This window comes from Tiliqua scincoides, chromosome 5, assembly GCF_035046505.1.
Source record: "Tiliqua scincoides isolate rTilSci1 chromosome 5, rTilSci1.hap2, whole genome shotgun sequence".
In the NCBI taxonomy this organism is placed as follows: Eukaryota; Metazoa; Chordata; class Lepidosauria; order Squamata; family Scincidae; genus Tiliqua; species Tiliqua scincoides.
Window position 1 is genome coordinate 70777939 of NC_089825.1, and position 14920 is coordinate 70792858.

At 41.1% G+C, this 14920-nt stretch overlaps 1 protein-coding gene across 2 annotated transcripts in view; it reads left to right on the forward strand.

Moving 5' to 3' along the window:
* Nucleotides 1–11009, forward strand: part of TMEM245 (transmembrane protein 245) — a 71761-nt gene extending 60752 nt beyond the window's left edge. For both annotated transcript variants that reach the window (XM_066628688.1, XM_066628689.1), the window contains 4 exons: nt 3164–3264; nt 4546–4720; nt 6345–6539; nt 10515–11009. In XM_066628688.1, coding sequence (XP_066484785.1) covers nt 3164–3264; nt 4546–4720; nt 6345–6539; nt 10515–10560 — 517 coding nt within the window. In that variant the 3' untranslated portion in view covers nt 10561–11009. The remainder of the gene's footprint in view (nt 1–3163; nt 3265–4545; nt 4721–6344; nt 6540–10514) is intronic.
* Nucleotides 11010–14920: the final 3911 nt, after the last annotated feature.

The window sequence follows — 14920 nt, forward strand, 5'->3', positions numbered from 1 at the left end:
ATTTACTGTGTATCAGAAGACAGGATGAATGGATGGCTGGATCTGTGTTGTAAATAAGTGTATGTTTAAACTTCTGAAATGAGAATCCATGGACTCTTACTGATCAAGGAAAGTTAGTGAAGGACGCAGAAAAGCTGTTTCCAGATTTTCTGATCCTCCAGACATTTGGAAGATTTGTGTGTATTCTGAAATGTCAAGTGATTGGCTATCAGTTTTAACTGAATATTTTAAATCTTCATCTTTAAACTATGATGGTTCAGATGATAACCACTCATCCACAGTGTTACTTTATGATTCTGTAAAAATAGAACAGCCTTATTCTTAAAGCTAGCTAGGCAGCACCTAACCTATCTTACTTCTATACAAAAAGAAAGATTCTAGAGTTGCATGCACACCTTTTGCCTGAACCATTGTCCTTTCCCTGTGTGGCATGTTCTTCTGTTCCTGAATGCACGAGACCCTTCTTCCCCGAAGCTCCCATTCTGCTTGCTCTGGTGGGGATATTGCACATTACTAAGTTGCATGTTGTCAGGGCCTCAGTGCAATTTAGTGTGTGCGATATTTTCACATGAGTGCATGCACACGGGTATGGCTGTGGCTTAAAGTTACTGCAGGTTGTGTTTTCCAGTGGGGAAGAATTAGTTAATAGAGGAGACTACACCCATATCAGTATTTTGGCTTGAATTGTTAGCCAGTACTCTGATTTTCATGTATGTTTTTCGGTATGAGAAAGTTTCATTACTTTCGTTTTCATCTTCTGCCATATAAACTGCAACCAATTATGCTAAATGGGCAGAGTCATCAACTAAGGGTGTTTTTTGAAGAACAGTTTCCAAAACTGTCTTGCAAATTCATTGTGCTTAACACAAAGTTCCTCATGAGTTTGATGTAAACTGAATGTAATTTTGGTTACTGAAATCAGTTATGACTTCTTGTCATAATTGCACCGGGCTACTGCAGTCACTGAAATAGTAAAAATGACAGAAAGGATATCTTGATACATTCCCAGAGAAATTTATCTTCCAGCATATTACGATTTCAATTGCATAATATGCTCAGGAAAACCACTGTGAGTACTGTACTTGATTGCAATGTTAACATCATTTAATTGAGAAAAGTTAAATGATGTTGATAATGTGCATGCAATTTGATGTTCCCTAGAGTATTCTGTAGTAAACAAGAACAGGGCCTATGGAATTTCTTCATTGTTTTACAGTGCGTGCATATTATGTGTACCCCATATTCATCTATGTAAGCTAAAGTACTGAAGTACAGGTGCAACCTATTTATCCACAGATTTTTTATCTGCTGTTGGGGTGGGGGAACTGAAAGTCACACACACCTTTGCCACCTTTGCCCTTCAATGGCTCTGCTCCAGGCAGCCCAAAACACTGCAAAAAGGCTCTGCCTCACCCAGGCAGGGAAATAGCCCTGGAGCCATGGAAGAGGTTCCCCTTTCCAAGGAACAGTAACACTCTTGGAGCCCCTGAGCCAGCAAAGAGGCTGAAGAGGGAAAGGGGGGGCGGAAAACCTCTGTAGCCAGAGCACGTGCAGCAAGGTGGAGCTCTCTCTCTCACTCACACACACACACGGGCAGGTGCTGTAGCAACAGAGGGGATTGCTTTAAAAAACCCAGGGAGTGTTTGCTGAATTCCCCCCCCCCCCCATGGTGCAGGCTGTCCGTGCTCCAGCCTACAGAAAAAAAACAGCCCAGCAAGGCTACAATCCTCTCCACACTTTCCTAGGAGTAAGCCCCATTGACTGGAATGGGACTTACTTCTGTGTAGAAACGCATGGGACTGGACTCTTAAAAGCTCAGCATCCCACCTGTGAAAGAAGCGGGACAGCTGGCAATGGGAGGGCTGAGTAAGAAGCAGGGGAGTGGAAGGAGTGGATTGATAACAGCTGCCTTAGTTTCCTACCATCTGGAAGTGTCAGGCTGCAGCGTATTTGCGTAACTATGAAATTTAGCACAACTCATTTTTTGTTAATCCCGCCGTGTCACAGAAAGGAACTAAGGCGGATAAATAAGCTCCACCTGTAGTGGCAGTTCAAAATGTGTGTGTTAGAGGCTTTCTCATTTCTATATTAGTTTTCTGAAATCATGACAGAAGAGAAAATGAACATTTCTCCTGGCATGAATATTATGTAATGGATATGTAAGCTCGTACACATGGGTATGTGTGGAGGAGGGCAATCACAGGATAGGAGGCAGAAGGAACTGGGTGGTTGGAGCTTGGAAGGGGGAAGAAGGCCAGAGGCCTGACGGGCAAAAAGAAGGGGGAAGCTGGGGTGAGGAAAGCTGCACCAGCTGAAATTCCATTATGCTCTTCTTTGGTATTTGTAATTGTTATGAAATTCTATTTTCTGTGATTTTATAAGAGCGAAAGGAGATATATGGCCACGTTTGTACATGGAAATATAGACACTATGCAAAGAATTTTACTGAGCCATGATATTTATTGGACTTAATCAGATCCTTCTGCTTCTTAAAGAAAATAGAGTGGAAAGTTTTGGCAAAGAATGATCTCTGCCTCTGCCCCTCCAATCAATGCAAGAGAGTATAAACAGGACAACAAAAAAGCACAGTGTGTGCCATCTTGGCTTTTCCTTGATCCCCTTGTCATCCACTTCTTCTCTCCTTTTCTCTTTTATTCTTATTTTCTTCAATTTCTCTCTTCTTTCCATATTTCTATTGTTCTGTTTTTCTTTTGTGCTTTTATTTTTTATTTGCGTTGGAAGTTCATTATTTTATTGTTTATATATGTCTATCTGTGTTACCATAATCACTTTAATTTGTTATTCCATTTTAATCCATTGATGTATTATGTCAGTAAACCTCTTTTATTTGTTTTAATATTAACAAGTCTATTCCTTCCTTTCTTGTTCAGCTGTTTGCCCTAAAGAAAGCAATAAAAGAAGCAGAATAACAACATCTTGGCCTAGCTCTCCCTTGCACCCAGACTTGTAACACCACGTGTTGTATATTATACATTTTTAATCAAGTTCTTGATTCCAGGGAGCATTTTCTTTAGCACTAGTCGAATTTATAGCAAGTAGCTTAGAACTTTTAAGGGATTGATGAATTTGTTTCGGGCAACTTTTGAAGACACATATGGAAACAAATCAGTAGATTTTATTAGGGTTTGTTTGATCCTTCTAGAGGTGTGTTTGATGCATCCCTCAAAATGGCTGGGTTCTATGGACTATACACCTGGTTGACTCATACCATCTTTGGAATTAACATTGTCTTCATACCATCAGGTGAGGTCTAAAAAAACGCTGTTGGAGTTTTAGTAGCGATCAGTATTGTATCCAGTTCTGGTAATTGCCTCAAAATATTAATCAATTTTTAGCATGAGTATTTTTTTGCAAATACTTTATGCCAAAATAAAAAAGCATTCACTTTGTTCTTACAAGGCATGGTTGTATGTCTGCTTTTCCTGACACCTGTGTGTGTTGGAATAGGCAACATCCAAGCAGCAAGAAAATAACACTTGCCTTATGTATTACATTGTATTATATATTATATTATGTATTATAGTACATAATGTATTGTTCATTACATGCCTTATGTATACATTTTATTTATTTATTTAAAAGATTTCTACCCCACCTTTCCTCTGCTGAAAGCAGATGCCCAAGGTGGCTTACAATTTATAGATTTAAAAAAACAACAACCAATATACAGTAGAGTAAAAAATAGAAAAAATACAACAAAAGAAAAAAGAAATACAATGGGGGACACCAAGTGGAGGAGGGCAATAATAATACAACAATATATGCCTTGTGTTTAAAAAAATTTAGAACGTTTTATCCTAGATCCTAATCTGTTGATGACAAGTGGCAAAGGAATAAAAACATCTATTTTGACCTTAGTTCTGACTCCGTCAGATAGGAACTTATTCTCTGGTCCCAAAAGAGGAATTTGCCTTCATTACTGGTTCTTGACCCAGTAACATTAAAGTTTATTTTAATGCCCACTTGGAAGACAATGAGGGATATAAATTTGTATTTGTAAACAAATAAATAAGATCCAGACAGTGTCTAAGCTCTAGTTTGTGGTACTCTGTCTAAATAGTCTTCAGTTATGGACCTGGCCACACAGAGTCTCACATGACCCTTTCCCTCAGTTTTCCGAAAGCCATCTGAGGCTTCTGGGGCACTATTAAAAGTACTTCTGGTTTTCTGATGGAAAACCGGAAGTACTGAAGGATGCTCCAGAAGCCTCAGATGGCTTTTGGAGCACCAAGTGTTGGGTCATACTAGGCTTCACCTGCCCCCGGAACAGCTGTGGAGGGTGGGCAGAGCTGGTGGCAGTGGTGCGCAGGAGGAGGAGGTGGGTGCAGGAGTGCCGCCCCTGTAGGGCCCACATATGTGGCGCTTGGGGCTTTTGCCCCCCTCACCCCCCGCCACTGATAGTCTTGTGGATTGAAATGACAGCTGTGTTCTAAAAGATGTAAGATTGTTAAAAGACTCTGTTTCTTGTGAAATAGTCACTCTGTTAAATTTTCATTTTTAACCTTACGCTATATCTATCCATAGCATTGGCAGCAATTCTTGGAGTTGTTCCATTTCTGGGAACATACTGGGCAGCCATACCTGCAGTTCTAGACCTCTGGCTTGTGCAAGGAGAAGGATGTAAAGCTGTGCTCCTCTTGGTTTGCCATCTGTTGCCAACATACTTCGTCGATACAGCAATCTACTCTGATATTTCTGGGTAAATATTTCAAAATTTATTTCCTTTCTGTATTGGGAAAGGCATCAACCCTATTGAAATCATGGCTTGAAACGCAGCTAAATGGACCATTTTTTAATCTATTGATACAGGGCAGATTTGAAAGAGTCTAGTACCACAATCCCATGCACATTTACTCAGAAGTAAGTTGCACTGTAGTCAATGGTCCTTACTCTCATGTAAGTGTGTATATAGGATTGCAGCCTAAGAGTGTATATCTTTCCTATGGAATAGAGTGACATTGCTGAAGAAATGGTGTAGGAGCCATAGCATGAACCAATGAGCAATCTGGACCTGCTTGCAAGGAATGATCTGGGCCTACTTTCAAAAAGCAAGGTTTTCTGTTCCTGCCCCTACTGTGTCACCAGTATTACTGAGAGGCAGGAAAGAGAATCATTACAATGAGAAGGATGGGAAAACTGCACAGCTCAAGAGCAGGGTGATAAGAATTTAGCCATTAAGTTGCCAGTGCAGAGAGAGGGAAGACATATGAAAGCTCCATGGGAGCTTGAGGCACTCCATGGCACTGTGAAGCAGCCTTTGATGTGTATTAACCTAGAAATGTGCCTCAACCTCCTTTCCTCTCAGACACTAAGAGAGAGATCTCTCCAAGGGATTTGGGAAGTTCCACATTTCACTATCTAGCTCTTCAGTTAAGTAGAACCCACCTCCAAGCAGGGCAGAGATGGGAATAAGGAGTGGAAGGAAGAATCCAAAGCACCCTATTATTGCTTTGCCTGAAAGAGAGAAGGTATGGTGTTCGTTGGAAGTGAGCACTTTGAAGTTCAGGTGTTCATACTGATTCTTTGTGACCGTCTGTCCCTCCATCCAGGGGAGAAAGGTTTTTTATTTGTTTTAAATAAAAGGTTTTTTTAAATTTGTTAAACACATATGTAAAACCTTGCTTTTAGTGAGCAGATGGGGATCGTTGTAAGTAAGTCTAGTCTATTGACACTGATTTTGACATGCGAAGTATATTGCAAAACAAGCTTTTGGCCATGTTACAGGAAAAGCCTGAAATACAGTATATCTTGTGAAAGCGAGATTGCTCCAGGCAGTGTTGAAGGTGTCTAATATTGGCTACTAAAATCTAGAAACTCCTGTGGCTGACGGGAAAAGCGGGTTCTGACTAGGAAAAACTCATTTTTGCTACTTTGAAAAACATTCGGGGCTTTTGGACAACTATGATCTTCCCAGTTGAAATTGCTTGTCTCCAACAGATGTCAGTTTCTAGTTCACTTGTACTAGTTCACTAGTTCTAGTTTCGATTAGTCAGAACTAGTTTCTCCTCACAGCATGGTACTAACAAGTAGTTCTTTCTGTACTTCTACTCTTTCTACTTTCTAGAGGCAACCTCAACTAGCTTCTAGTTGGAACTAGTAATAACCAATTTGGTTTTTTACTGTAACAGATACATGCTTCCTCCTTCCTTGGGTGTTTGTAGGATTGCTAGTGTGTTGGAAATCCTTGATAAATATTTTTTAAATTATCCTGAAAAAAATTCTCAGTTTTATTAACTAAAGAGCCCATAAGAAGGGTAGCACTGGTAAGTGAATATGGTGAATTTGACATTGTAGTAAATGGATTGGTTGTGTTGTGCTTGCAGAGGAGGCCATCCATACCTCACAGGCCTTGCGGTAGCTGGTGGAGCATATTACCTAGGACTGGAAGGAGCCATCATAGGACCCATACTCCTTTGTATACTTGTGGTTGCCTCTAACATCTACAGTGCAATGCTTGTGAGCCCAACAAACACTTTGCCTACACCATCACAAATGCCTTGGCCTTTGCAGATATACCGGTAAGCTACTACAAGAATTGTTGTAAATTACTACTTTATTTAAAAAAACAAACTTTAACAATAAAATGAGAGAAATAATAAAAATAACAAAATTCAGAAAACCAAATATACAGTGAGTGTATACACTACTATAATATATACATTACAAAATTATACAGGAGAAAAGTAATTATGTTCTTACGTATTTGATCTTTGTGAATTCAAAATCCTATCTTCATCCAGAAGGAGCAAGATAAGAAGAGACAGGAGGAGGTAGGAGAAGAGCTATGTGTCAATTGTACAAGTTGTCAGATGAGATACAGAGTTACAATAGCTGTTGCTGTGTGACAGTGCAATTGTCATCAAAGCTATTATCAGATAGTTTGTCTGGAGTTCTCAAATTGTGGGACTGGCCCTCCTGGAGTAAGGCACTTGGGGATGCACCTACATTCTCATATCAATGCAGATTGATATGTGAAGTCAAAAAGCAAGCTTCTGTGGCTCCTCAAAATTATGTTATCATTCCTTTGTTAGACTAAAATCACTCCCACTAAACTGTTAAAACTCATTCCTGTAACATCCATTCTAAGTGTAATTGTAAGCATTTTCCCCATGCTGAATAAAAAAAATTAGTTCTTTCAAGTTCCAACACAACTAAAAAGAGGATGTATTTTTCCAATAACATGTAAGTGATCAGACTTAGCCATTCAGCATACAAAAGAAAACTACAAGAGAATCTAGGAAGTCAAAATTCATCAAAGTTTATTATTTTCCTAAGTACGGTATTGCTTGCAAGCTGGAGGACCTTCTGAAATATTGATTGTTCTTTATCCTATATTAAGAACAAATTCAAATTAATCTCAAGTGCTACAGTCAGGAGCACCTGTGAGTACAGGCATGTCCCCTTATCCATAGGCGTTCCATTGTTTAGGGGCTTCTGAGCTCAGCGGAGGCCGTGGACGCCTGCTGGCTCAGACTGAGCTTGGCAGCTCAAATCTTACGACTTCAAGTTTGACTGAGAATTTGCAGTTCAGGGGCTGCCCCCCTTGTCTCCAGAGAGGCTTCTGAGCTCAGCAGAGGCTGTGGATGCTCGACAGCTCAAATCTTGTGACTTCTGGTTTCACGGAGAAACTGGAAGTGATATTTTTAATGCCTTATGAGGCATTAGTTGGCCTGGGGAAGACTTCCATTTAAAACGTCATTTCCTGTTCCTCAGTGAAACTGGATGTCACGTGATTTGAACTGCCAAGCCACATCTGTCCACAGCCTCTACTGAGCTCAGAAGACCCTCTGGAAGTGAGGGGAGTTTTGTTCCCCTCGCCTCTGGAGGAGGTGGGTGTAGAGAGGCCAGACCCAATCTGTGGATATGGGGTCCATGGATATGGGGCCCTCCTGTAGGTTAGGCTTATGAGTTCAGTATATAAGATTTTTAACAATCCTGATGATGCGGGAACTACAGTATGAGTGCAATGGGGATTATTTTTGCTGCCACTGATACATGAGCAGTATCAATTAGTGTGTTTCATGAGTCTCCCCACAGTGGACTTCCTGCACTGGCGTTGCTAGGGGGCTGAGGGGGGTGCAGACCACACCGGGTGACATGCCGGGGGGTGACATGCCCTGGGGGAAGGACATGCTAACATCGTCGTTTTAGGAGCTACCGTGTCATACCATATACTGTTGGATGCGGAATGTCCAGTGGAACACAATGCAAAAAACAGAGTGGAAATAGCTCCTTTCGTTCAAAAGTTATGGCCAAAAAACTGGAAGGAAAAAAATGCATGGATCCCTATGGAAAATGAGCCATATTGCGTGTTTACTCGCGAGTAGGCGTACTTGCCATGGTCCGTCGGAAAGGGCAGGCTGAGAGGAATCCAATGACACCAGAGTGGTCCAGATCCACTGAGTGCAGCCCCCAAAAACACAAAGGGAGAAGGAGGTCCCTGCCTCCCTCCCAGCTGCGTCTGTTGAGCCAGAAACAAAGCCACATGACCATGCTTACTCACGAGTAGATGAACTTGCCTTAGTCCGTAGGAAAGGGCAGGCTGAGAGGACTCCAAGGACGTCAGAATGGTCCTGATCCAATGAATGCAGCCCCCAAAACACCTGAGAAGGAAGTTCCTCCCTTCCTCCTGCAGTCTATTGAGCTCTATGGAAAGCAAACTCAGCCACATGGTTGTGTTACTCATGAGTAGGCAGATGTGCCTTGCCTTTTGGTCAGACCAGGCAAAGGGGAATGTGAGGCCACCAGAAAGGTCCCAATCCGATGGAACTGGAGCACAACAAATGCTTCAGAAGGCAGCCTCTTCTCTCCCCCACTAAAACAGACAAAGAAAAGAGGCTTGAACTGGTAAGGGGAAAGTTTTCTATTTTGCACTTGCAAGGCCAGGCAGGTCTTTATCTTGATATGCCTGAAATAGAAAAACTTTAAATTGGGCACTGGGGAGGGCTGGAAATCTCACTGATTCTTTTTTTTGGGGGGAGGGGTTATTGCAGACAGGCTACTGAGTAAGCTCCATTGACCACTATGGGACTTACTTCTGAGTAAACATGACTAGGATTGGGCTCACAGGCGGCAATCCCACCCACACTTTCCTGAGAGTAAGCCCCATTGACCACAATAGGACTTAATTCAGAGTAGATTCACTTGGTGAAACAGGACTGCCTCCCCCTTATTTAATTATTTTATTTTAATTTAATTATTTATAATTATTTTAATTTGCTTGATGATGTCACTTCTGGCCATGACATCACTTCCAATGGGTCCTGGACAGATTGTCATTCTAAAAAGTGGGTCCCAGTGCTAAAAGTTTGAGAACTGCTGCAGTAAGGTGTTAGTAAGTTGACACGGGGTGTGTGTGTGTGTGTGACTCTACAAGTTTTCAAAATCACTAAAATCAGAGTTTGGAGGAATAATCCCATCATGTTATATATCAATCAGTGCGTAATTTCATGCAGAATGCATTGAAATAAACCACATAGAACACAGATATTTCTATCAAAAGGTACAGCCAAAAAACCAGTGGGGGCGGGGCGATGGTATATCACCATGCCCACCACCTGGGGTGTTGCCCCACCCACTGCATGGGGTGAGGCGCAGGCCGCCCGCACCGGGTGACAGGAATCCTAGTGACGCCATTGACTTCCTGTGACAATTTTAACTACCGTGTTTCCCCGATAATAAGACACTGTCTTATTATTTTTTTTGGACAGAAAAACACCAGAAGGCTTATTTTCAGGGGAGGGCTTATTTTAATGAACATTGACAGCAATTTTAATAAACAGGTAGATGTGAACAAATCATGCCCCCTGAGTTCTTCTTTTATCCTCCATCATGCCCCCTGAGTGCTTATTTTATCCTCCATCATGCCCCCTGAGTTCTTCTTTTATCCTCCATCATGCCCCCTGAGTTCTTCTTTTATCCTCCATCATGCCCCCTGAGTGCTTATTTTATCCTCCATCATGCCTCCTGAGTTCTTCTTTTATCCTCCATCATGCCCCCTCACTCCCGCTTACATACCGGGTTTTTATGTTGTCCTGCCTCAGCTCTCCTCCGCGGCACTGCTCTCAATGGCGCCAGCAAGCAAATCACTGAGGAAGAACAGGATGACGCGCTCACTGCTGCAGCTCTGATTGGATGCAGCTCGGAGCGTGGCGTGCGTTTCACCCGGGGGGGGGGACGGTGCATACAGAGGGTACCGTAATGTAGCATGTAGCGCAGGGGATCACCTTCACTACAGTAGCAATCTCAATAGGGCTTATTTTGGGGGGAGGGCTTATTTTAGAGGAATCTTACACAGTAAGGGGAGGGCTTATTTTCGGGATAGGTCTTATTATCGGGGAAACACGGTATTACACCCCATCCTGCACTTTTCATTTCTGCATATCTTCTTCTGGGAGTTTATTTTTCTAGGTGTTCACAAATATTTTATGCTTTTCCTTTTATTAGGGAAAATCAAAGTGTTCATATTTCAAGATGCCTTTTTTTTCTTACAGGTCATCTAGAGAAAGCCCTGAGGAACCGAAAACTGCTACAGAGTGACAGAGACAGTATTTCATTTATTCTGTATGAAGAACACTTGTTGCCTTGGGCCCATTTTCCAGCTGACCGTAGTACAGCTTTCACTGAAGCAGCATTCACTTGTTCTCATTACCCATTGACACATGTGTTGCCTTAGCCATGATGTACACCGCTTTTACAAGAGAAAGTAGACTTGCCAACATTTACTTATTATCCAGATGCAGGACTTGGGTGCTTCATTTGCCAAACCATTTCTCCCCCCCAAAAAAACTTGAATCAAATTTTGTTTTCTTGTTAATCAGGTTGCTGCCTTATTCATTTTCTAATTTGGTATTTATGTTTACAATTAGATTTTAGAAGTTAAAATTCCACTTTTTTTGTTCTCAGAATACTCACTTTGATTCAAGAATATTTATATTTGTAAATATAAAACAAATAAATGGCTTTTAATATTAAGCCATTAAAGTCTAGTGCCTGCTGAAAATTTTGTGCTGCTCTTTAAAGAATTTCTTAATGCAGCTTAATGGTTACCTTTTTAAACAGTCACACTTACTGTCGGTGTGTCAGCCATGTTGATCATGTCAGAATGCTATACAGCAGTAGTTCTCACACATTTAGCACCAGGACCCACTTTTTAGAATGAGAATCTGTCAGGACCCACCAGAAGTGCTGTCATGACCAGAAGTGATATTATCAAGCAGGAAGATTTTTAACAACCATAGGCTGCAATTCTACCCAAACTTACCCAGAGGTATTATTATTACTATTATTATTATTAACAGTATTTATATACTGTGTTTCAACTAAAAGTTCACAAAGCGGTTTACAGAAAAAAGTCAAATAACTAATGGCTCCCTGTCCCAAAAGGGCTCACAATCTAAAAAGATGCAAAAAGAACACCAGCAGACAGCCACTAGAGAAGACACTGCTGGGGTGAGGTAGGCCAGTTACTCTCCCCCTGCTAAATAAAAGAGGAGCACCCACTTGAAAAAGTGCCTCTTAATGGGAAAGTAAGTCCCATTTACTATAATTGTTAAAATAATACACATAGTAGCTTGTTAAAAGGAAAGGTCTGTAATCTCCCCAAATGCAGTCACATACCATGGTAACATCAAGTCTAATATAATAAAAATAAAATATTAAAATGAATGGGGACCCACCTAGTGCGTTCCAACCCACAGTTTGAGAAACATTGCTGTACAGTATATTTCTAATGGCCTAATTGTGTTCTGTGTAATTGGGGGAATGTTTGTTTAAAACGGTTTGATGATTTGACTTTTTTAGCTAATCTCAGTTTTAGCAGATTGGTCTGCTCATATATTTGTAAGACTTTAATCAGTGCACCAAAGTCAAGACAATGTTCTTAGATAATCTGTGTCAAGTTTATCAAGGTGCTCAACAGTTTCAGGAAAATGTAGCATTATCTAGCTTTTATAATTGGTAAAGACTAGAAGTTTACATTAAACCATTAAACACTCACAAAATAGTAGATCCAGGAAGAAGGAGAAATCCATTCTGCTCTCTGGACAATGTCCTAAGGAATATTGCTGTCAGCATAAGATAGTTTTCTAAAAAGAATCTGTTGGCTAGGTAGTATAGCAGAAGTATATCCAACATTGGTTATAGGTAATATATTTAAAATAATGACTTGTTAGTACCTATAAAGGCATTTTTCTGGTTTAAAAATCAGGAGGCGATAAACCAAGCACACTGGAAGAATTTGTTTAGTGCAGCCCTTCCCAAACTTACCCAGCCAGTGACACCCTTCCCCAGCACTTGGAACCTGGAAGTAAATGGCAATGATGCGTTTGATATCACCACCACTCGCTTCCAGATTCAGAGGCCTGCAGCTATCCTACAGACAGCAGTAAGAGGCTCTATTAGGGCTTTTTAAGTACACGAAAATCATGAGTGGGAGTTCTACCTGCCGCACCGAGCCTTGTGGTGCCGTTTGCAGGGTCACAGTGTGTCTCTGTCAGGCGGTGAGCATCCCATGAGACCCCAGTGAATGCCTTGCAGTGCTCCAAAGTGTTGCAATGCACAGTTTGGGAACCTCTGGTTAATGAACAGATTTAAGGCAAAGCTGCCAGCAAACAGCTTTAAACCAAAATAAATAAATACTTGTTTAAACCAAAATAAAAGCAGTTTCCTTCCAATTTTAGTCTTAAATTTCTAGACTGGTGGTTAAAATACTCCAGTCTATTTTAATTTTAATGTATTATGTATTTTAATGTATTATTGTGTGACTCTTGTAGGTTTTGGATAGTTTCCAGTATATGCATCTGTCAACAGCACAGACCATCCAGCACCCAAAGGATCTGATCTTGTTACAGGGGTTATAAAACAGCTTTTGTTAAGATAATATGTACCTTACAGATTACATTAAGACCATTATTTTTGTTTGCATGTGAAAGATATATAAATCATTTATGATATTATGAGTTCTGCCCAGTTCACCTTAGGTGTCAAACCTGCTTGCAAAGTCCTGTTCTTTCTCCCCATCCCTTCTGGATGCATGTGCACATAGGCATCATACCCAGCTGTATGGGCCTGGCTGCACCTGGTGTCAAGGAATTCATTCTCACTACTTGTGAGTGGCTTGAATGGAAGGGAATGGACTGAATTAGAATAAGAGAGGTGCACACATCTCTCACATTTATCATTATGGCCTGGTACCATTTTTGCATATGTGTTGATAAGTATGTGCACGTAGTGAGGGAAACAGAACAGGACTCTTGTTGTTTTCTTTAGCTATCCCATTGTATATAGGCACCGCGCTAGCACTGGAGTGGAGGTTGAATCCTATTTGTGCAGAAGTTAAAATTTTGCCGGGCACACTTGAGGGCCTCTGTGTCAGGCCTTCCAGTCCAACATGGAGTTCAGGATCTGGCAGAGCAGAGCTCCGCTGGTCCCACCCCACCCCCAGTTCCTCACCCCACCCCATTCCGCCCACTCCTTTCCTCCCCCTGCCCTAGTTACCACCGGCCAGCCGGCCTTCCAAGAGGCTAGTGCCAGTGGCCCCTCCTCTCTGGGTGCCACAGACGTGCCTTATGGGCATGTTTGTGACACCCAGCACTGGTGTTCAGCACCAGTGCTGCTACTGTTTAGAATTGGGCCCTTAGTTGACTACAAGTTGGCAACATATTTTTACGTTTTCATTCAAGGGTTAAAAGAAGGTGCCATCTTACAGGAGATGTTATTCCTTTACATCGATAAAAATGCCTCTTACATCTGCAAAAATGCAGTTATGCTTGTGGTGACAAACATTATCAAATACAAATACATAGTGTATTTTTTTCTTCAGAACTATGTTATTTATTATTTATTTAAAATATTTATATCCCACCTTTCCTATGCTAGACTAAATGCTCAAGGTGGCTTACAATTCAAGAGCTAAAAATATAAAATATATAAAACAATGAAGTCAAAGTGCAACAACAAATTGGAGGAGGTTTGTTTAAAACAATTTAATGATTTGACTTTTTTTTAGCTAATCTCAGTTTTAACAGAAGGATTTGCTCATTTGTAAGACTTTAATCAGTACACCAAAGTCAAGACAAAATTAATGTAATGAACTAACATTTCTTTAATCACAGAACTTACTCTACTTGAGAGGTCCCAAGTCAATCCCCAGGCAATTAGGTTTGATAACAGATAATTGGCAGTGTTTGTTTGCCACTGTTGTATGGCAATGATCAGTAACCACTGTAGAATATTCTTTACATAGGAAAGCAGTTACTGGTTTGATACATGAATGTTGATTAGTGCACATTCCTGCTTCTAAGTAGACTAATCTGTTGTGTATGTAGAATGTGCATGTAGCTATTTTCAATAAGCTTTTTTCTATTCCCATAAGGTAGTGAACTCTTGTGACCGCACCCCCCAGTGCTACCTTTGTGACTCTTAGTCTTCCCAGAGCACTCTTTTTCCCTGACCCATAAGAGGTCAGTTGTTATTCATGGAACATGTAATGCTCATATCTACACTTCCTCTCAAGGTAGAATGTCTATTGTGGGATTATTACATGCTCTTAATACTAAGAACTGTTGCAGGAAAAATGTGGTACTCTGGTAGAGAAGGGGGGCCATTTCTGATCCTTCAGGAATGCCACTGCCTCTTCCAAATCAGGCAGTAGACAGAATCTCCTCTTGGGAGGGAATCCTGCCCCCAGACTGACTCTGCCTCTCCTGGGGGAGTGACAAACAGCAGCATGACTCACCTCCCCCAACACTTGGTTGGAGGAATTCACTGCTTGAAAGCTCCAGTCCTTTGCTCCATCTTGTGTATTTGGAGCGTGCGCTATAATCATGTACGGATGTTTTTTACATAGATTTGACTCAACACAAATGGCCACTGCAAATGAGAAGGAATGTGCTGATCC